Genomic DNA, 23,442 nt, shown 5'->3' with positions numbered 1-23,442 from the left:
TGTTAGATGAAGAAAGGAGATGAAATTTTTGCTTGATTACAGAGGGGGAGTATAAGAATGTGCGGACATTGTCAGTCAGGGTAGATGAGGAAGCCAGAGAAGGTGCTGTATTTGTTGGTGTTTCCTCCATGAACTTTGCCGCCATCCAGCTGGACACACACTTCATCCCCCACGTCCAGGTGCAGGATAACACTGTTGGAGGCGTAGTCGTAGTTCTGATCTGCATCTTGAGCGATTGCACTGGCCCTCACCTGTGAAAAAGCCAAGTAAGGCACCCAAGATGGAAATAAATTAATCAGAGAAGGAAATGCCTCATGGAAAGCAGACATTTGATGTCATGAGTGCATTTTGCAGAGATCTTGTTGCCTGTGGTGAGGCTGAATCATGTTTTCGTGGGTGACAGTGGTCTGGATGCACTCTGAATAACAGTAGCTGTATTGCACATCCATCCCTTTAACCTTCGTGTGAGTAACAAAATTACTGTTTACAGTTTTTCAAATGTATATGATCACACAATCATTTATAGATACCAAAGGTGATTTTTGCTGGCTGTTTTTAAATATTTCATCTTCCAAATTTCAGTGATTGGTCTCACCTACAAGTTTCTACAGATCTCTGTGCTTTTTAATTGGAGGTTTGCTCTTATAGCACCCAAACACTAATCATCACCTGCAGTGGAGACATGTTCACCACTGCCATCTAAATGTTAATTACCAGTGAGCATGACAGAAATATGGACTTCACATTAGCCAAGCACGTGTTATGCAGTCCATCTAATCCAACACGTCAAGGATACGTTCACTTTTATTTATATACATTTGTTATTTCTAATAATTGAAATTGCTGAAATTATTAATTATTAATTGAATTTTTTTTTTTCAGTGTCCCTTTAACATGTTTATCTTTTTCACCACATTATCCCACCCACAACCAATTTGTTCACTGGTGCCATTTTATTTCCTGTTTCAATCTGTGATTGTGGTGTAATGTTATCAGTGCTGATGCCTTCCTGCCCACTGGATAGATAAATGAGATGTGCAGTGATCTTTGGCCTCACACCTCCATCTCAGACCACCAGCTTTCTTAGTCACTATCAATTTTTTTTCAGAGGATTGTAGCTCTCACACCTGATCCACCTGTTGCTGAGGACAGTTTGATGGGGGGATTACAAGGAGCACATCAGTTCACTTTTCACACAAACACAGAAAACACAATGGAGGTTCACACATTTTAATCGCCACTACAGTATATGCGTTTTTTGCTGCTAATCCCTATTAATGTCATTCCCTGATATTTTGCTCTTCCTGTTTTTCTGTTTGTTTGTTTGTTTTTTTTGGGGGGGGTCCACATTCAGCTTTGGGACATTGCATTAACAGTCTGTCAGAGGACAGTGTTGCTCCCATCACAGGAAAAGGATGTTAGACAAGCTGCGAACACCAGACTGGCTTATTGTGACCTTTCGAGTCGACGTGGTGAACTTGTCTATTTACACATCCGGTGGCTATAGAGCACCATTATCATTTAAAGTTGTGCTTTTGTCTTCTTCTAGCTGAGGAATTTTACTGCATCTTTTGCATGATGGTGTGACAGGAACAGTAACTTCACATTGGAAGTGACTAATTTATAATTATCACTTGGCTTTAAAAAACAAACTGAAGGAAACATGATAAAACCAAAGTTTCAAGAAAAGCGGCATCTGCACGTGTTCATGAAAACATTCAAAAACTAATGTCGTTCCTTTTTGGCATAAAATATGAATAAGAGGTGTAGACAAGGACATTTGAACATCACCACACAGCAGCCTCAGAATGACTAAACAATCCTATCAACACTCCTGTAACACAAAATCCTGCCACCCACCAAGTGCTAACACATTATCCTGTGTGAAGACCACGGCCCATGGAGCCATGCACAATTTTAAAAAGTAAATCTGGCCTGATGAAGCATTATTTAACCGTCTATCACCATTTGGACAGCTTTGTGATTGGAGAATGTAATCCACATGATGCTCAGCCTGTAATGATATGACCAGTTATTTAGGAAGAAGTCATTATATCTAATGACACATGTTTACATACCACTTAACATTGTCCTCATATTTCGAGATGGCAATGATCCCATACAATTGCAGAAGGCAACACAATTACTAGACTTAATGTTGTGTACCTAATTCTAGAAGGACAGTCCAGTATGCCAGAATTTAGTTAAACAGCTTTTCTGGTGACAGCGAAGCATCTTTATTTATGATGTTGTTAAACGTGTCTGTTTTTTCATCCACTCTCAGTAAAATCTGAATTGTTTTCGCACTCGGTAAGCAAATCTCCTTATAATAAATTGCACTATCACTGGGCGGGTAACAAACTATTCAAGCAGACAATCCATTTAATAGTGGAAAATAAAGTGCACATGTGCATACATATTAATGAATGCAAATAGGACGCCCTAACTCCATCCTTGTCTTCTTCTCTGGGTCTGACTAAGGATATGGTCCATCATCTCCACCAGTCATCAAACTTCTGTGATCTTTTGTGATCACAAAGACAAATCAAATGAGACTAAACTTTCCATTTCTCCTTCTCCATGGAATATTTTTTATTTATTTATTTTTTGCCTGTTTCATCAGTTTTATCAAATACATTTCTCTCTGCCAGGTTTTCTTTCATGTCAAGGAGGTGAACATTTTTATTCCCCTCCTTAGAACAGAAATGAATCAATACATTTTCTTTGTTTTAATTCAACTCACATCACTCCATTAATTGTTGTCTCTCCCTCCACACCTCATGCCCCTTCCATCATCCCTCTCCCATTTGCCACCCCATTCCTTTCTCTTCATTCTGGTCCCATCTATCCATCTTTTTGTGTCCGCATACAGGAATAAGATGCAGGTCACGCACACACTTTCTCTCCCCTGCCATGGCAGTGTTGGCGGGAGCAGCGACTAAGTGTGTCCCTGTCCGGTCTAAATCGGATTGATTAATGACGTGCTGCTGTGGCAGGTCTCCTGAGAACCCCAACCCAACATCCCCAACCCCACTTATATCCTTCCCCCACCCCCTTACAACATCCCCTACCCCTCCTTACCTCAGGGCAGGCTGTACATAGCTGCTGGCTAGTAATTGGTAGTCAGACAGCTATGGCAGCTCCCCACCTAATAGGCCCAACTCCTCAATAACTCCATACAATCACAATAAATGGGGGCACAGGATAGGCTAGAGTGGTCAAATGGGTCCACGAAACAGTAGCAGGAGGTCAGGATAAGATATGGCACATACACAAACCACCCTGCCCTCTCTATATATCTTGATAAAATCACATCTCTTCCCCTTTTTGTTTTATGAATCTCAGGTGAACACCCAAGAAAAGAACAATATAAGACATTTTGTTATTTTATGGTGTTAGGCTGCTTTGCTCTGAAGGGACTGAACATCTCCCCTGAGGAGAGCTAGTAGAGTTTAAGAAAAATATTACAGTAGAGAGATTCTTACATCTTGTACAGCCAACATCTGTCTACATGGTTGAACAGCAAGATTCCCCTGACAGTATACTGTCAGCTGAGTTAGAGGCTGGCAGGCTGCTGTGAGTACAGTACACCAATGAACACAAAACATTATGGCCACTCAAAGATGGAGGGAATAACAATTATCTCACAACAACTGTGCAGGTGATTCTCAACTTTTTTTTGGTTTTTGACAATTGGAGAAATGAGTAAAGATTGAAGCAACTTTGACTTGTTATGGCCAGAGTGCTGATGTGAGCATCTGAGCAAATGTAAATGTACCCACATGGTGAGTCATAGGCAGGGCAGAACATTCAGAGGATGTGCTGGGAACAGGTGCAGTCTGAAGTGGCTAAACTATACAACTTACAGAGTATAAAGGATCTGCTGCTCAAGTCTTGGTGCCAGGTACCGCACAATAGTAGAGGCTAGTCCTCTAAGCAGTTTTTAGGATTGTGATGGACCAGTAGCATATTAAGAAAGACTGGTGAAACTGGTTTGGAGCATCATCCATCCATCTTCTTCTGCCTATCCAGGGCCAGGTCCCAGGGGCAGAAGCCTAAGCAGAGAAACCCAGACCTCCCCCTCCCCAGCCACCTCCTCTAGCTCATCCAAGGGAACACAGGGGCATTCCCAGGCCAGCTGAGAGATATAATCTCTCCAGCTTGTCCTCGGTCTACCATGGGGCCTCCTCCCAGCCAGATGCCACGAACCACTTCAACTGGCTCCTTTCAATGTGGAGGAGTCAAGTCAGAGTTTTTTCTATAGCACATTTAAACAACTTCAGTTGAACAAAGTGTTGTACAAGTTATACAAAATATATACTATACATCAGTTAGTTAATCAACAATAAATATATACTAAAAAATCATATGGAACAAGGTAAACAAAACCTTTGTTTGCATAATACAAACCAGGATCCTCAGCTCAACTCGACCTGAAAGCAAGTGAATATAAATACATTTTAAGTCATATGGGAGGAAGTAGGCCTTCACCTTACTGAGGAGCCTTAAATAAAAGAAGCTCATCTTAACAACAGAGCTAATCTGTTTATCAAATTTTAAAGCAACATCAAAGATCACACCAAGGTTCCTTGCAAATGTGGAGGAGTAGTGGCTTGACTCTGAGCCCCTCTCAAATGACTGCACTCTTCACCTTATCTCTAAGTCAAAACGCCAGCCACCCTTCGGAGATACTTAAATTGCTCCACTTAAATTGCAGCAACTCGATCCTGACCCAGAGTGGGCACTCCACTGTTTTCTGTCTGAGAACCATGGCCTCAGACTTGGAGGTGATAATTCTCACACTCAGCTGGGAACTGCTCTATTGCAAGCTGGAGACCACCACCTGATGAAGCCAACAGGACCACATCATCTGCAAAAAGCAGAGATGAGATTCTGAGGCCACGAATGCAAAAGGCTTCCACCACTTTGCTATGCCTAGAAATGACAAATTAATAACAAAGGCCAGGCCCAGCCAACACCCAGTGGAAATTAGTCCGACTTTGTGCTGGCAATGTGGACCAAGCTTGTGCTGTGGTTGTACAGGGACTGAATGGACTACAACAATGGGCCAGACACCCCATTCTTCCCCAGCACCCACCAAAGGATACCCCAAGGGACGCAGTCAAATGCCTTCTCCAAGTCCACAAAACACATGTAGACTGGATGGGCAAACTCCCATATACACTTGAATATCCTCAAGAGGATAAAAGCTGGTCCAGCACTCAGTGACCAGGACAAAAACTGCATTGTTCCTCCTAAATCTGAGGTTCAACTAACAGATGAACTCTCCTCTTCAGTACCTTGGCATAGATCTTCCTGGGAAGTCTGAGGAGTATGAGCCCCTGACAGTTGGAGCACACTCTCTGTCCCCCTTCTTGAAGATGGGAACCACCACCTCAGTCTGCCAGTCCAGAGGCACTACCCCATATTGCCACTCAATGTTGCAGAGGCGTGTCAACCAAGATAGCCCTACAACATCCAGAGCCTTCAGGAACTCAGGGCAAATTTTACCCACCCCAAGGGGCCTGCCACCAAAGAGTTGTTTTACTAACTCAGTGACCTTGCGTCCATTGAGGAATGAGTCATCCCAGAAGCCAGAATTGCTTCGAGGCCATCCAAAAGTCTTTGTCCATGGTATCACCGAGCACACTGAGTTTTTGCTTCAGCCACTGCTGCATTTCACTTAGCCTGCTGGTACACATCAGCTGTAGCCTAGCCCAGGCTAGGCTTAGGTAGGTGCGCCAGGTCTGTGGAGCACCCTCAAGCAGACCACCCAGCAACTTCAAGAAGGCTGGGTAGTCTGAATTGTCATTCATCGCTTAAGCGCAAACAACAGTCAGGGCCCATTCCATGGCCCGAAGGCACAGGGAACCATTCCTCTTGTCCACTGGTAAAAACTCCAATGTACAGGCAGCAAGCTCAGGGGGATACAAGGATAGCCACCCCAGCCTTTCACAGAGGGCAACTCCAGACTGAAACAGGGTCCATCCCCTCTCCAGGATACTGGTTCCAGAGCCCAAGCCATGGGTTGAGGTGAGCCCATCTATATCGGGTCGTCTGAATTGCTCTTTGTTTTTGGAGTATCTTCAGCGTGTAAAATTATAATGAAACTAGGTTATCTCCACATTGATATTGACACATTGACATTATACATAGACAATAATATTGTAAGCCCTCCTAAACTATCCTTGAAATAAAATTATTTACCTGAATCAGCATTTAAGGGTCACAATAGAAATTGCAGCAGTGATATTCACACCACCTCACTGATATGGCCTTTTAAATGAACGCTGGCTAATTATATTTGCCAGCCAAAAGGACACACTGTTATTTATGGCTTTTTATGGTTGACTTTTTTATGAGGCACATAGGTTTACTTAGCCTTTATTCAGACAGTGGAGATGCTGACATTTAATGTCTTATGTTTATGATTAATTCATGGCTCCCTTCCCCTCCTATATGCAGTAAACTAGTGGACAAGATGTATCTTTATACATTTTATGCACAAAAGTGTGACATTTTTATTATCACCTTATCATTAATATTACTGACAACAGAATATAAGTTGCTTTATGAATAACACTATATTTCAGAGAAAAAAACTAGAGAAATATTCACATGTGACTTGAAATTAATAAATTTTTGATATGCTGAAAAATGTAAAAATTATATATGATGTGAGTGTTTCAATTTGTGAAATTGTTCACTGTTTTATTTAAGGAAAAATTTAAAGTACACACTTAAGTATTTTAACGCTAAGCCTGGTTCCAAAAAAAGTTTGCATTCTGTGTAAAGTGTAAAAAACATAATCAATAAGTTTCAAATAATTTTTAATATATATTTAACTTAAAATACTACAAAAAGAATAACAAATGTCAGGAATGTAACTTTCCTGGCACAAAAGTTGCACATATGCCAACAGGAGCAACAAACAATCAGAAAAGCACTTGGTGGAAAATCCAACAACTTAATTAGGTTTACTGGAGACATGATTGGGTTTAAGAAGAACACTTTCAGAAGCAAAAATGAGAAGGAATTCACCTCCTTATAGACAAATACTGTGGCTGAATAATTAAAGAATACCACGTTAGTTTGTAAATAATTTGGAGATTTTTTTTTCTTACTGTATCTTGTATCATTAAATCAATCAGGGAACTCAAAGAAATCTCTGTATGCAAAGGACAAGGTTAAATGGCACTAAACTAAAAATATATGACTGTGTAGTGGAAAAATGGGGATGTACCATATCATACCATTCATGATCATTTACATGATTTAAAAAAAAGTGTGATTTCTCTATATGAATGATATAGTGATATATATCCCATACATATCCCATATAGCACGCACACAACGACACAAACCCAAACATGTCGCACAGCGAGAGCAGCGTGTCAGCCTCTGATGACGATTAAGCACCTAAAAAGGGAGCTAAGAGCAGCTGGTGATGTGTGACCCAAAAGTAAACAAATGACTCAACTGAACAGTGCTGGAGCACTCGCTAGCTGTGACAGGAAGAGCAAATGGTGGATGGAAATTACTGATGCAGTCACATAGTGGAAAATGAGGGCTTTAAGCAACTGGTTAAAGAGCTCAACCCAATATACCCAACTCAACATCCCATAGAAAATATTTTTCAGTTTGAGTTTTATTATCTGGCAATACTGTACAGGCTTCTAAAGAGTTACAAAGTTCAGTTAGTTTAATTATTATTACTGTTAAAGTGTTAAGCAGTTATGTTATAATTTTACTTAGATTTTCCAGGGAAAACACTACCTAAGCTACTTTTGTGCTTCTATTTGACTTATGCTGCGTCACTACTATTTCATTAATGTTGCTGCTGGCACCTTGTGGCAATAGAGTCACACTTCAAAGGAGGTTATCTGCTATCAGTGTCAGTAAATGATTTGGAAAGTTTCATTTGCACTCATGTTTGCACTAATAACTGCTTCTGCCATCAAGCTGCGATCACCAATCAAATGTTATTCCATATTTTTCTATATGGCCATAAATATCATTATTGCAAATTTCCTTAAGTCCCTATATCACCCACCTGACCAACCAGCTTGTTATAGTTTAAAAGCCAGCATCAGTGGTGGTATAGGGGTAATTTGCACATCTGTGAAGGAACCATTCATTTTGAACAGATTTTGGAGCAACCTTCATTGCCACCCAGATGACGTCTTTTTCAATCCCTGGTGTATTTAATCAAACAATGCCAAAACACATTCTGCATGGCATCCTGTAACAACCAAGTATGAAAAAAACACTTAATTTAAGACATCAGTCTCCATACACTCCATAGCTAAATGCTTACATGCCCCTGTCCCAACTTTGTATGTGTTGCTAATAGTAATTCAAAACTAGCTGATACACACATCACACAAATGCCATATAAAATGTAGATAATCATTTAATGTGTAAGCACATACTCAGCAGGCTTGATTGCAGCTGTGATTGAGTTGTTATTTTCCCTCTTAATTATCTGTATATTGAATTTTTATTCCACCACTAAAGGACCCCCCCACCACCAGCACCACCAGACCTACTAAGATCGCATTGTGTTGTGACACTGAAACTGGCACAGATGAGTCTGCAGGTTCAACTGTCAGTAACAATCACAGTGAAACCTTATTTTCTTAAAGTGGGCAGGAGGCACTGGGGCTTTGGGAGTGAAAACAAGAAGGAAAAGCAGATCAGGATTATTGTCAACAGCGGCGGAGATTGATAGCGACAAGGGAGTGAATTTCTGTCTGTTGGCCCAACGCTGTTCTGACATGATCTGCTGCTGTTGGGAAGAAGGGAGACCCAAGGGACAATAGAGAAGATTACACTGCCTACACTTTTCATTGGGGGCAACATTAAATGGGGAAAGAGGGACAGAGAGGGGTGGAGAAACTGACAGCATGGAAATAATTCACCAACATTCCTAAATGCTCAATAAAATCTACATTTTCAGCTGTGTGCCAGTCATTCATGTGACATTTTTAAGGGCTGACACATGTATTTCACATTTATTTTACACCATAAGATATCCACCATTTGTACAGATGTGTTCATAAAATGTCTGAGAAAAATTGATGTAAGGAGGGCATGGGGCAAGGAGAAAAGAAGTATGCATAATGAAAAGGTGGGCGTGAGAGAAGAAATTTGGATTAGGTCACACAGACAAGTAAGCAGCTGCATGCACTTTAGTAGTCCAAGCACAGGATACGAGAAAAGGTAGCCAAAGTTGAGAGAGGCCTCGAGTGATGGAGCGGGAGGCTGTTGGATAACAAACTGATCAAGCATGCCTGTTTTTTTTTTGTTTTTTTTTTGGGGGGGGGGGGGGGGGGGGGGGGGGGGGGATAAATGAGGTTTGGGAGGTGTGCTGTTCATATAGTGTGGTTTTTTTTTTTCAGTTTTGTTTTGTTTCACAGTGGTGCCTTGATCCTTTGGTAATAAAACTGACAGGATTCATTCACTGTGATGTACAGACCTCTCAGAGCGGAGCGAGCGATTGAGACAGGGTCTCTTAAACTTACCTGAGGGACCGCTAAAGGTGAACAGGGAAAGAGAAGAAGGGCAATTGAAATGGCCCATTTTTTTCTTTTTTTTTTGGTAAAAGCTCCTGTTTTCTCTCAGCCTCCACCCATGTGTACCAGCCTGAGGTTTCCTGTTTCTATTATGCAGGTCAACATGTAACCCTTCTCCTGCACTGCAGACTCAGACACTAATTGGCATACAAAATGCTAATATTTTGCCATGACACTCAGGACCCAAGGTGTCAAGATGTTGATTAGAAAGTCTCTAATTGGCTCTAGACTGAAACCTTTGACAGTAGAAGGGATGGCTTAATTGGATATAAATGTGTTCTCTTGATGGTCTACCTGCAGCCCATCAGCTCCCTCAGGCTCTTAAAAAAATGTTTACGTTCTTGTATTAACTGAACAAACTCTCTTATGCCCAAAAGAAGCAAATTGCTAAACACTAATTAATCACGCAAAATCTGTATCACAGATTAGAAGTCCATTCTGATAAACCTACTCTAAAAAGATAATAACTCTGGTACCTGTGCATTTTAGAATTGTTCATGTTAGGCATGAACGCAATACACTGTGGCACACTGCTGCTTATGAAAGAGACAAACTACAGTTTCCTTGATGAGGAGGAATAATGATATGATGGGAAGGCAACAGGAAAGCACAACAAAGGCATGGCCAAACACAGTAACAACCACCAAGTCTTTCTAGTCTTTGGAATATAATGGCCTCGACCATTACAACAGAAACATATAGTACAGTCAAATAATGGCTGTGTGCATGAACAAGTGCATAAATACATAGAAGAAAAGACAAGAAGGGGAAAAAAAGCAAGAAACGCTGCAGGGTATACAGGACAAATCCTTTAAGTTTGCTCTATAAGAAATCCGTCTGAAATGATGGCCTTTAATCCTTTATCACAAACTGTTCCCCATTAAAATGTTAGACCATTGTGACAGTAATGCAATTCCAAACACAGGAGAAAATGTTTACTTATGATTCTATCAAAGATAAGCACAAGTGTTGGGGGGGGAGGGGGGGGGGCAGCTCCAAGTGTGCCCAAGTCAAATAAAATTAAAAGTGCCTAATGAAGTCCTACATGAGGCTCATACTGACACCTTGTCTGGCTTACTGTAATTAGCAGCTTCCTCCTCTCACAGCGGACGCATCACACCTACCTACTGGAGGCGAGCTCTTCTTTCTTCTAATTGAGTCCAAGTTTGTCATAATCACAATTTTTAACAGAATAATTTAATTAACAAGTTAGCTCACAGAGCTCATTATTGCTTTTCAATTAAAAGCAAATTTAAAAAATAATTTAAAAAAACATTATGGGTGTGGGATGTTTATGACAAAATGAAAAGCATTTGAAAGAAATATCATTGGTGATTTATACTTTAAAACCAGCCTCACTTTTTTCTTTTTTCTTTTTTTTTTCTTTTTTTAAATCGAGACTTTCATTTTAAAGCGTGAAACTGAAATTAAACTTGCTTTCAATCCAAAGATTATGGGCAACTTTTAATTAATATCTCTTCCAACCCTTAGACCTTAGTTTTTTTAAGGGTCCAGTTGGTCCACCGGTCTTATAGATGCAACCAATGGCACTCTTAAAGCAAGGTTTCCTGAGAAGGTGAAATGCAACTACCACACAGATGCGCTCAAAACCACAGACTGACCAACTGGGCAGCCCTGATTCACCCATATTGGACCAACTATAAATATTCATACTCCCACTCCATGCTCATCACTGTAAAGGGCAAAGAACATATTGGTGGTGAATTATATATCCATTGAAAAGGTCATCTACCTCAACACCAATCTCTTGATGAGTTATGGGACACAGCGAGGGAAGAAGATTCTTTGCGCTGAGTGCTTAATCTCTGCAAACGTGGTGTAAACTTATCAGCTACATAATTCATTAGCCATGAAGAACTAGCCACGTCTGATATTTTTTGTCATATACTGTCTGTCTGACTACATTGCTTTGTGGTTAGTCTTCAGCTCATGTCTTAATTTAGAGAACCTCTGTCCATTCTCCTGTGAATATCCATCCATCTCTGTCTCCCTGTCAGCCCACTCGTCTGTGTTCTGTCTCTCTCTGCAGTGATCTCTCCCCAGGATGTGTCTTGTTCTCTGCTCCCTTTGACAAGAAGTGGATCAACACTGTGCCCGTCAGTCTGACGATTGTCATAGGCACACACACACACACACACACACACACACACACACACACACACACACACACACACACACACACACACATCACCTCATGCTGCAAAATATGTTAAAGGCAGACTTTAAAGGAATTATTTCACAGTGCAGCAGTGCAGGTAATATTCTTATTTTCCTTCTTTAGTTGGACCCAGCAGCCAAGTGCGATCTTATTTTATTGATTACCTTTTCTTTAAGTGTCCAATAAGCACAGAGTTTTAAAAAAAAATCATATTACTAATCTACTAATGTAGAAAATGAAGTAAATGTCCATTTTAACCAATTTCAGTGTGCAAGGGGATTTGATTTTCCCTAAACAATGACTAGAGACCAATGCATCCACCTGAATCCAGCATTATCTTAAGGTCAAAAATAACACACAAACCTTAACACTAAGTATAGTGTGCCCAAGTCCTAGTCTTAAACACGTATAGGATACCTGATCTTGATAAAGCATAAGAACAAACCGCAAACCAGCACTCACTGGTGATGGCTTATAGCTGAAACATGTTTGTTTTTTCCTTTAATAAAAATTAAGAAGTATGTGATACATAGCCTTACCAACACAAGGGTTTTGACAGGTTTTAAAAATGGAGCAGAGAAAAGTAAAAACGGTTCAGTGATTTTCTCTATTTATTACACAGTAATAATGACAAACTCATGTTCTTTCTAACTGACCAGAGGAAACAAAACAAATCAGACCGTATAGAAGTCTGTACACTACTGCTTACTTAATTCATATAACCTCAGGAAAAATTTTCTGAACGAGTTTAATTATAATCGTTAGTTTTGAGTCTTTTTAATTATATCATGATGGTCATTTTGTAAATTATGGTCCCATTTGGAGTAAAATAGGAGATACAGCAGTGCATGATTTACAAACTGGCCACCTTGCAGTGACTGACAAGTTACTACCGTGTGGATGTGTAATGTCCGCTGGTTTCTTAGCCAGATCCACACATTCTCACTTTGAGAAACCAAGATGGCTCAGCCCAGCGCTTCAAAATGGGAGTCTACAAACCCATGATTGACATCACATTGGCTGCTTCCACCTTTTACATACAAACTATGGTGGTGACTCACAGCATGACAACTGCGTTAATCCACCGATTAGCTAATGAGTCAGTTCCGTGGATTGAACTGATTCTGGGTTTGGACCCATATAAGTTGAACTAAAGACTGGAGTCTTTCTTGCTCAGTCACAATAAATAACTTCAGCATCACACAAAATTGTAACTTGAAAATTACAGTCTAAGCATTATAAAAGATCTTCTGACTTACAGTACAGCTCTATTAATTATTATTTCAATATCAGACTTTTCTTTTGATGTGATCCCCTATAGTTTCTGCAGATCAGAAATTCCAAATTGCTGAGAAAGCTGGAGATTGTGTCTTATCCAAGAGGAAGCCTCTTGGATAAGAGGTGAAATGGCTTCATGAGCCAAAAATAGAAGTCCATTTGTGTTCTTTTCAAGTGCTCAAGAAAAACGCAAAGCTGGAAAGGACATAGTTAAGGCTAAGCTTAGTTTGGTTGGTGCAGCCAAAGTAAAGTCCATTCTAAATGCTGGTCTTCACAAAGACCAACTTAACCACTAGGACCTGGTTTTATGAAGATGAATTGGTGCAACATGCCCTGGGTGTGACACCTACCTATTTCTTCTCTTAAACCGACAAAGATCATGGAAAATGTCACAACACTTTTCACTTAAGTCTTTACAATCTGTATATAAACAAGTTTCTTCTTCTTTCAGCTGCCACATCAGATCATCTCACCCTATCCCTGGCATCCTTCTCTGTCACACCAACCCTCTGCATGTCCTCCTTCATTACATCCATGAACCTTCTCTGTAGTCTTCCTCTTTTCCTCCTGCCTGGCAGCTCAATCTTCAACACCCATGTCTAATATATCCACTCTCCCTTCTCTGCACATATCCAAACCATCCCAGCTTTGCCTCTCTAACTTTGTGTCTCGCTGATATACTCATTTTTAATCTTGTCCCTCCTGGTCGCTCCCAATGAAAATCTTAACATCTTCAACAGGAGGCCAAGCTGGCCTCCTGTCTTTTTGTCAGTGCCATCGTCTCCAAACCATACATCATAGCAGGTCTCACTACCATCTTGTAAACCGTCCCTTTCACTCTTGCTACTATCCTTCTGTCACAAATCACCCCTGACACTCTCCATCTGCTCCACCCTGCCTGCACTCTCTTCTTCACGTCTCTTGTCTATTGTTTCGGATGGTTGACCCCAGGTAATTAAACTCACCCACCTTCACTACCTCTACCTCTAGACCTGTTTTTGGTCTTTTATGTGTGATGTTATTGTACAGCACTTTGGTCAGCCCTGTTGTTTTTAAAAGTGCTTTATAAATAAAGTGGTATGGTATGGTATGGTACTCCTTGCATGTTCACCTTTCTGTCTCCCTCTCATTCACACACATGTATTCTGTCTTGCTTCTACTGACTTTCATTTGTCTTCTCACTAGAGGATACCTCCACCTCTCCAGGCTCTCTTCCACCTTCTCCTTATTCTCACTACAGATCACAATGTTGCCTTTGAACATCATAGTCCACAGAGACTCCTGCTTGACTTCGTCTGTCAAACTGTCTATCACATTACAAACAAGAAGGAGCTTAGAGCCAAACTCTGATTTAAACAAAAAATTGCCACCACTAATACACTTTCTACTTGGAGTTCTTTTAGCTGGGAAACTCTAATTACATTTCACAATGATTGTTAAATATCTAGAATTCTTGATGGACGACCACCTCTGTCACTACCTCAATTTATTTGATTTATATTTCACAAAAATGCTGGGGACAGATTAAGATGGTCCACAGTATGAGGGGATATTTGTGTTCCAAGGGGGAAAACATCCATTGTCAGAAAACATTCACAATAAAAGATAACTGGTTCAGTATATGAAAGAGCAACTTCATGCTATCCATCAGTGTCTAATATTAATAGTTTGTATTATATGTGTTTTCCTATGCGTGATTTTGCTTGTTTTATCTCAAAATCACTGTTTTTATGTTTTATTGGTTTTAAGGGCTAATTGAACATCCAGCCAATGAGCAGCTGTTGAAAATGAGCCATTTGGTTAAAACTGGCACATTTACAATAATCAGTGTTATTGTAAATGTGCCAGTATTATTGTAAATGTTAACAGCACCTTGAAATGTGCTGTTAACATTTGTGGTTTTGGACAGTGTATTAGCATTAATTTGTGGTAATCTGTGTTACTTTACAGAAATGAGATTAGTATCTATCTTCTCATCTAAATGGAGCAAAGGTATTTCCTAAAATTTTAAGGGATTTCTTTTTCAATTTAATTTAATTTTTTTCGCATATTCTAATAGATTGATTTCTTACATTATGAAATTGACGTCTCATAAGAAACAGAATCAAATCTTCCCTGAAAAACAACAAATCCAGACCAATTATTGACAATAACAATATAAAAAAAAAAAAAAAAAAGCTAGTGCTATTTAGTGTCTTGACTGTCTCTCAAGAGACAGCTTCTGTATTAAAGTTTTCTCATTGACCTAGCAGCTTCGCCAAGGTTCATGAGCACCTGTCTGTTCGCGGAAGAAGAAAAAAAGGAAGGCAGGTGCAATGAAAAGGGCAAGATCAGCACTGAATTGGGTTAAATAATTTAGTTGTTGGAAAAGATAATTAATGGGGAAGGAGTCAATAGCTAGTGTGGACAAGAAGAGTGTAAGGTCCATGTGTGTATGTGTGTGTGGTGCATGTGTGTGTATGTGCACGAGTACATGAGTAAAGGAGGGGCACAGGTGAAGGGGAGAAGATCTCATCTAAAAGCTATGAAAGATTTAATAGCAGGAGAAGACAGGAATGACAATGTCTGTGAAGGCACGCTGCAACAAACCAGGTCCCCTCCAATTATATCTGGCATTAAGCTGTCTGTCCTTTTTACTCTGCACCTTCTGCACATACTGTCAAATCAATAAAATGGAGAAAAGCTATCTTTATGGACTCGATCAGTCACATAATATATAGTCAATATATTACATGTCTGGAAAGCCTTTAAAACAGTATAGAAGCAGTATAAAACAGGCTGAATAGGCTGAATTTGAAAATAATGGTTAGCTCAAATGTAAGTTTGTACAGCATCTCAGAAAATTCAAGTAACATTTGTCGCACAGTGAAGCCACTTAGAGCATGTGCCAAGGAATATTATTTTTGCTTTGTTGATGATAATTTGTCAACACATCAGGAAAAATATATTGGAAAAGCTTTTTAGTACTGCACCCATAGAGGCAGATTCAGACACAAATTGAACTTTTTTTTTTTTTAACTGGGTGAACTGTGCAGCTTTAGTGGAAATTATTATAATTGGTTAACGGTACCAATAATTATGCAAGGCAATGAGCCAAATATTGTTTCAAACATTTCAGCTTTAAAGATGAGTTACTATTTTTTCTGCAAACAATCATTTGTAAGATATATCGTACTATTGCTGGGGCTAGTATACCCATCTTCTTTCAAAGTGCATCAGTCTTTTACAGACAATGAGATGTGATGTGATGTTCACTTTGTCAAAAGAAAATAAAAAATATAGGCAGAGTGATAAATAATCAAAATAATCATTAGTTGTGGCACAAATTTATAATAATAATCACCTGACCCCAGATCTGCACAAAATGCGTATTAGCAAAAGAAAATCAGGGAATGCCACATATTTCATGCAAAATCAGTAAGAAAAAGAAGATTTTAGACTAAAGAAAAATACCCCTGCAATAGCAAAAGCTTCTTTGTGCACCAATTTTTGATTTTTTTTTCTTTGCTCATAAACTTTACACCAAGTCCCACAACTTTTTGAGACATTCCACTATCCAAAAACCCCAAACTGCTGTTGTTGTCAGTGATGTCATAGACAGTGCTGTTGCATTGCAGCCAATAACTGAAAAACTAGTAAGGACAGATGCGTGTTTTTGCTGCTGGACAAGTGACTCCCAGTGGTTGACCTGGGGAGTAGCTTCAGGTCATAAATAGCAGCAGCAATCTGCTGCAATATGAGCAACTACAGTAAAGCTGGCAAGGGCGACTGACAAGACCTACAGAGATGTAGATATTCCAGTATTGATGAAAACTAGAAACTGGTGCCCTAATAGTTAAGACACATAACACACAAACTCCCATGTGCAATGTTTGAGTCAAGCAGGGGGACTTTAGTTAAATCTGCATCTGTCTATCTCCACAGTGCCAATTATCAAATCAAAAACTAGCCCCTGTTCTTCTGGCAAATCCTGCTTAGCCTGCTTATTTAGATATAGATTCAATAAAGCGTACCAGTGAACAGCAGCACAGTGATGCTCTGCTCAGTAGCATATTGTTGTCAGTTCATGTACCATGTAATCTGTGTGGACAAACTGTGATACCATTAAACCCTTGTAACAATGCAAGGCATGTTTTTTTTCCACTTCTTCTTCTCTAGTAATCCCCAGGACATCACTCTTCTGTTCAGCAGCACACATGTCAGAATCAGAGTGCCTCAACAGAGCGAGGGCTTAGTACTTCAAGCTTGTCACTGCTCTCCAGATGGAAGCATTCAAGGCTTTTTCCAGGCATTTCGTACTTGTTTATTTATTAGTGTTAAAGTTAGAGTTTCTCAGAGGACAGTAGCCAGCTGTTGCATTTTGGCTTTGCTCCACCGAGACGCAGAGGATTGTTATCCTCTTGATCGCTCTGCTGTCACTCTCTCTCTCTCTCCCTCCCTCCCTCTCTTCCTTCACTTGCAAGTTGTGCAAATAATTAGTTTTTTCTTTCCGTGTAAATCATGTCGTAGACGCAGCTCTGCTTCTATGTTCATCCAGTCTTCTTTTTGTCCTTCAAATCCCCTAAATTTTAAGTTTTTCATTTTGAACTGTTTTGAAGAAGAGGGTATTTCACTTTAATTACTTCTCTCTGTATTTGGCACATTGCTTCAGAGTTTGTCTAAAACTTCACCTTGATTTTTTTCAATGAATTATTGTCTGACATTTGCTTTTTGTTTTTTTTGTTTTTTTTAACTGTGCTCAAAAGCTGAGTGGCAGTCAACACCTGTACATAACAATGAAGTCCACTTCAATAGTTCTGCAAATAACACAGCATATTTCAGTATTGAAAATATATGACAAATTTGTTTCTGACATCAATTAATTGGGTGTATTAACCAAATCTAATCTAAGCATGTTATGTAGTGCCTCAGCCTAAGGACATCTTAACCATAGAGATGTTTTTTTTGTTTTATTTTATAAAATAGCTGTCATTTTTCTGAATTAATAACTTGAAAAACTTGTTGAGTTATGCTGCACTACATTAAAATTGTTCTTGCAATTGAGTTAATGATAATGTTGTGGAAACCTTGCACATACACAAAAATTTTTTACCAATGCTTATGTGTTGCCTTGATTGCACACTGAGATTTTGTGTCAAAGGGCCAGTTCAGAAAGACACTTCAGCACAAACCCACCTAAACCCACTCTCACCTGTCCATTCTTCTTCAGGTCTGCCCACATGCTCGTCCCATCACCTCCTCTCATCAGGACGTGGTAGGTGAAGTAGTAGATACCTGGCAGAGGACAGGTGAACTTGCCGGTACTTGGCTCATAGTAGTTCCCTACATTGGTCACCACGTCATCAAACTTGAGTATTTCATTCCCTTCGTGTTGTTTCCGGAGGCCGGCATAGAAGGCGATTTTAGGGCTGTAGAAGGAAGGGCCATAGCCACCAGGTCCAGGCCCTGGTGGGCCAGGTGGGCCAGGTTTACCGGGCTCTCCAGGGGGGCCTTTAGGACCTGGAGGACCAGGAAGTCCAGGGCTTCCTCTGAACCCCTGTTTGCCCCTGCGGTTTGGGAAGTCTGGTGGCTGCGGGGAGACGGCTGTCAGCTCTCCCTGTGGGGGGGTGAAAGTGTCACACACCATCTTGCAGCTCCCCAGCATCTCATAATGCGTGCCCCCTCCTCCGGACCCTCCCCCCTTGGTGGTGTGGACCAATAGGGGAATGGCCACTAGCAGGACCAGAACCATGGCCACGCCGACTCCAGCCCCGATGACACGTTTCTTTCGGCTGAGCCGTGAGGCTGCCAGCGTGAGGAAGTCCTCCTCCCCTTTAGCTGGAATGGTTGTGCCGGCCAGGCTGAACTCTGGGTAGAAAGCAACCACTGAATTGACAAGGTGGAGCAGGAAAATATGTGATTGTGTGGGATGCAGAAAAGAAGTGGGGCGCTATTCAAGGACTGGGAAAGATGTGCACATCACACAGGAGGAGAAAAAATCAGAGGTCAAGAGGAGACTGAAATTAGGGGTTTCCATTACTTGGCTTTCAGTACACTTGTATCCTTTTTTTTCACTTTCATCTAGTTCATAATGTCTTCAGGATTTTATCATCTGTAAAGATATACATCATATAACACAAGTATTTTAAATTATCTCATTAAAAGTGAGCACAACTGTTGAGATGCTGGGTTTTAGGCAAACTGCTTTTTATACAAATCCAATTCTGTGGTTGTGGAAGCTCCAGTGAAAATCCTTCAGTTGCTCAGGCAGAGAGCTGTCAGGTGGGGTCTACAGTATTCCCACTGGAGTTCATCTCACCCACCACATACAGGGAAGGGCGCTTTACTTGTCTGTCCAGGAATGAAAAGAGAAGAACAAGGAAACTGCTAAATCTCTGGTCTTTTTTTTTTCTTCCTTGCCATTGGTGCTTGGCTGATTGGCTCACAGCTTCATTAGATTTATCTTAAAAACCTATTCCTCCACTCAAACAACAGATTTGATACAGCTCATAAAAAGGCCTATTCTGAGGAAGGGGCATTAAATACGGAAACTCTTTTTTTTTTAGAGGTAAAGGTGAAGCAGAAACATTTTATCACAGGAAATCAGTGAATCCCTTGCAGTCTAAAAGAAAAAGAACACAGACAGACATAGCCTAGAAAATGTACTCTCCTTATAACATATATTTCTAATTTAAACGTGAAAAATGGAGGGTATTTAACAAACATTTCATATTACAGTTACTTCATATTTAAATGTGTACTTGACATGTTTTTTAAAAAACGGAATAACAGTCAGATTGTATTTATATCAACTGTAGTCAGGCCTTCAAAATGAATTTATAAAAGCTTTTGCATTATTCATAAATGCAAACAGGTCAACATCAGTAGTTTAATACAACAGACACAAAAGCTACATGCTGATTTTATCCTAGGCCTACATTGTTCACAAACTCTGAGCTTACTTAACTACATGAATGAATGAATCGTAACGAAAAATATTCTCCTTTTTTGTATTTCTGAAATTTAATTCAAATATCCAATAAAATAGGAATAACGAAGGTTTAATACGACCGGAAGGAAAAACGATTTCAAAAGCAAACTTTTGTCAAACTCGTGCAAAAATAAAAGTACACAGCAATAATCAGCTCACCGAGATGTCTTCTTCCTTTGCTCCCTTAAAAAAAAAAAAAAAAAAAAAAAAAAATAACAACAACAACAACAACAAAAAAACACGGTCTTCAGTGGGGTTTCATCCTGCGGGTTCAGACAGAAACGCCGCAAGAAAACTGGTCCAGGACGGAGTGAAAGCCTCCCTAAAAGACCGAGGCGCGTTCACTGGTGCTTCGGGTGAAGTTGCGCTGCGGTCCAAACTCTGCTCGGCGGAAAAAGAGTCATACTAATATTATAAACTTACAGCATCTCATCCAGGAGCCCTGCGTGCTGGCAGGACCGCACCGTCCAACAACGCTCAAGGCAGCGGGAGCAGTGGAAGCGATTCACTGGTGAAGCGCCGCTTCAGAAAAAAACCTGCATATTCTGACGACTTACTTTTACAGACTTTCGCCGTGCATAAATCCCGGCGCACGGCGACTTTATTTGCAGAGCAACAGTTCACTCACTTGTTGTTGTTTTTTTTGGTTTTTTTCTCTCTATCTTGCTTCTCTCTCTCTTCAGCATCTGCCCGCTACTGCTCACCCCCGCCCTCCCTCCTTAACACCCCCCCCCCATTATCTCTAGCTCTCTCTCTCTCTCTTTCACACACACACACACACACACACACACACACACACACACACACACACACACACACACACACACACACACACGCACACAACATCGTCCCATCCAGCATGTGACCTTTTCACAAATGTTTAACAGTTTAATCAAAGGTTTCCCGTTCAAATATTTACAATTCATTTATTAGACTATCCAATAAATAAATAAGTGACTACAGAAATAATTTTAGTGTGACTGGTGCTTCTTGGTATTATTTAAAGCTTCCTTGTTGGACTTTTTGTGATAGTTTTAAGTCATTTTTTTCTGACTGTAGCCTTACAGATTTTCAGGTATGAGGTAGCCACTTGTAGAGCTGTGTTTATGGAGAACAGCAGGTGTGAAAAGACTAAAGTCTAAGTACAAAAACGTGGGCTACAGATGTGAGACTGAAACACGTCATGCAGGCAGGCGAAGTGAAAAGATAAAATGAAAGGAGGAGAGTGGTGTTCTCGGGGTCTGTTGTCAATGTCTGTGTTTTTGTAGCTTTCAGAGCTTGTTAGAGATGAAAGATGTATCACCACTGACAACTCCCCACCTCCTCCATCTCCTCCTGGTCGCTTTCCTTTCCTCCCTCTCTCCTTTATTTCACATTAAGATATTAATCGGTTAATTAATTATCAGATTGTACAGAGATTTTATGCTGCAATCTGGGGGAATCCCAATGTTTTATATGTGGTGTATCTTTCTGTCAGCTCTCACTCAGCCATATCAGAAACACGCCTGACATCAGAAAGGCATCCGTTTTGCAACTCATCATTATTGCTACTCTTGCTTATCAAAAATGTTGGTCTGGGGTTATTTACACATAACACAGCCAAGTAAAGCCATGTAGGCACTCCCAGTCCTAGTGTACTTGTATGCGCTGTCAGTTCTGCTCCTTATTTATTCATCTCCCAACTTTACTGAGCTGGAGAGTGTAGCAGATATTGAATATGGATCAATAGATCACTCCCCAGGATGCATACTGTCAGCCGACTGAGCCCTCAGGCAGATGCCAAGCCTCTGGTCACATTTGCATTTGGAGAAAGAAAATAACTACTGCTTGTCAGAAAGTGGGAAACTGTGTGGTCTCTGCATTTTATAAAATTGGCAAATCAGAAGTACAGAGACTGAAGAACTTTTTGCATTTGTGATGATGATAATTTTACACTCTGATTATTTCTACATCCAGACCTTGCTAGGCTTCTAATGGGCCTTTATGGTGAGTATGAACACCTGCAGGCACACATCCACATGTAATTTAAATGTGGGCTCTGACATGCAGATTAAACACTAAAACGGCTCTCTGAATTTTAATTAATAACACAAAGAAGCAAAGACAATTTAGAGAGAATGTATTCTATGAAGCAATACTGTCTCCTCACTGACTCTGTTTCCTTATGATAAATAAATTCACTGTCTTTTCTGCACTGCATCATCCTATCCTGTTTGATTAAGCACAGAGTTTACAGGAAGAACTTGAAAGACACTGTGTGGTCCAGAATTCTGGCTCATAAAATCTCACTTCAGCATTATTTTTAACCCAGTCCTGCATCATATCTGTCTTGGCCTTGACTCTGTTATCCGAGTTTTAGTTTCTGATCTTCAAACGTCCGACCCGCAAAAATGATATAGGCTACATATAGGGCCGGAAGACCAGCGGGTAAAAGGATTTAGTTTTAGGTAGGACATATTTTTTGTTAATAGCTCCACTGATTCAAACCCACTGATAAGTCAAACTGAGGAAAACTGAAAGCAGTACATGGCAGCTTCTTGAAATAAAGGTCTTTTATTATTTGATGAGAAAAACAGTGTAGTTGCTCAACTATGTATCTTTGTAACAATGTGCAAAACACAGCTTCAAGAGAAAAAAAATAAAAGTAAGCTTAGGCAAAGCAACACAGGACATTTCTTTCTATGACAGATCCATTAATCTATTTATTTTCTTCCACTTATCCAGCTCGTGGTCATAGGGGAGCCCAAGCCTATCCCAGCTATCATAGGCAGGGGACACCCTGGGCAGGGGAGGGGGAAATAATTAAATTAATACAATTTGAGTAAATAAATTGCACAAACATATGAAGATTATAATCAGAGAATTCATCAAGCAACTTTCAATTACGCTTTTGTGCATACAAGAGGCAAAATCCAGCAATATCAAGAGGACACATTTAGAAAGACACAAACATTTAATGATTTTAAGAAAGATTTTTCAAGCCTTGTATTATCAGTTGAAAGATAGAAAAAAAATCATATGATTTATGTATATATATTAGGTATATGCATGTGTGCATATTGTGTACATATATGGGTGGATTTCTAGATTTCTAGAACACACTAATTTATAATACCCAGACCTCAGAACACACTATGAAGACTGTAGTACTGTGATATCAGCATTCCTGGAGGTGGTGGGAAAGCTTTGTCTCTGTAAAGCTTCCCATCATGACAGTTTGAACCCAAGCCTCTGCAGGCCAATCGGCTCTTCCTCTGGATTTAGAAAAAAAAAGAAGAAAAAAAGGCTCCATGTGTTGGAATGACTCATTCCAGGTGATACTCTCTGGTCTTCCAGAAAGTCGCACAGTGAGATAGATAAGGCTGGACAGAGGTAATTTACCAACGGGACAGTCACTCTGTCTGTTTAGAAGAATCAGTAAAACCAATCAGGACATGAGC

At 40.1% G+C, this 23,442-nt stretch overlaps 1 protein-coding gene across 1 annotated transcript; it reads right to left on the bottom strand.

Annotated features, from left to right (window-relative positions):
- Positions 1 to 20,199, bottom strand: c1ql4b (complement component 1, q subcomponent-like 4b). Its single transcript, XM_030729854.1, has 3 exons — positions 20,162 to 20,199; positions 18,224 to 19,362; positions 1 to 251 (listed from the first exon to the last, which is right to left on the bottom strand). Exons 2-3 carry the CDS (start codon positions 18,761 to 18,763, stop codon positions 72 to 74), a joined length of 720 nt encoding a protein of 239 aa, XP_030585714.1. The 5' UTR covers positions 18,764 to 19,362; positions 20,162 to 20,199; the 3' UTR covers positions 1 to 71.
- Between the last annotated feature and the right edge of the window lie 3,243 nt (positions 20,200 to 23,442).

This window comes from Archocentrus centrarchus, chromosome 5 (genome assembly GCF_007364275.1).
Source record: "Archocentrus centrarchus isolate MPI-CPG fArcCen1 chromosome 5, fArcCen1, whole genome shotgun sequence".
NCBI classification, from domain to species: Eukaryota; Metazoa; Chordata; class Actinopteri; order Cichliformes; family Cichlidae; genus Archocentrus; species Archocentrus centrarchus.
This window is presented reverse-complemented; position numbering and strand designations above follow the sequence as displayed.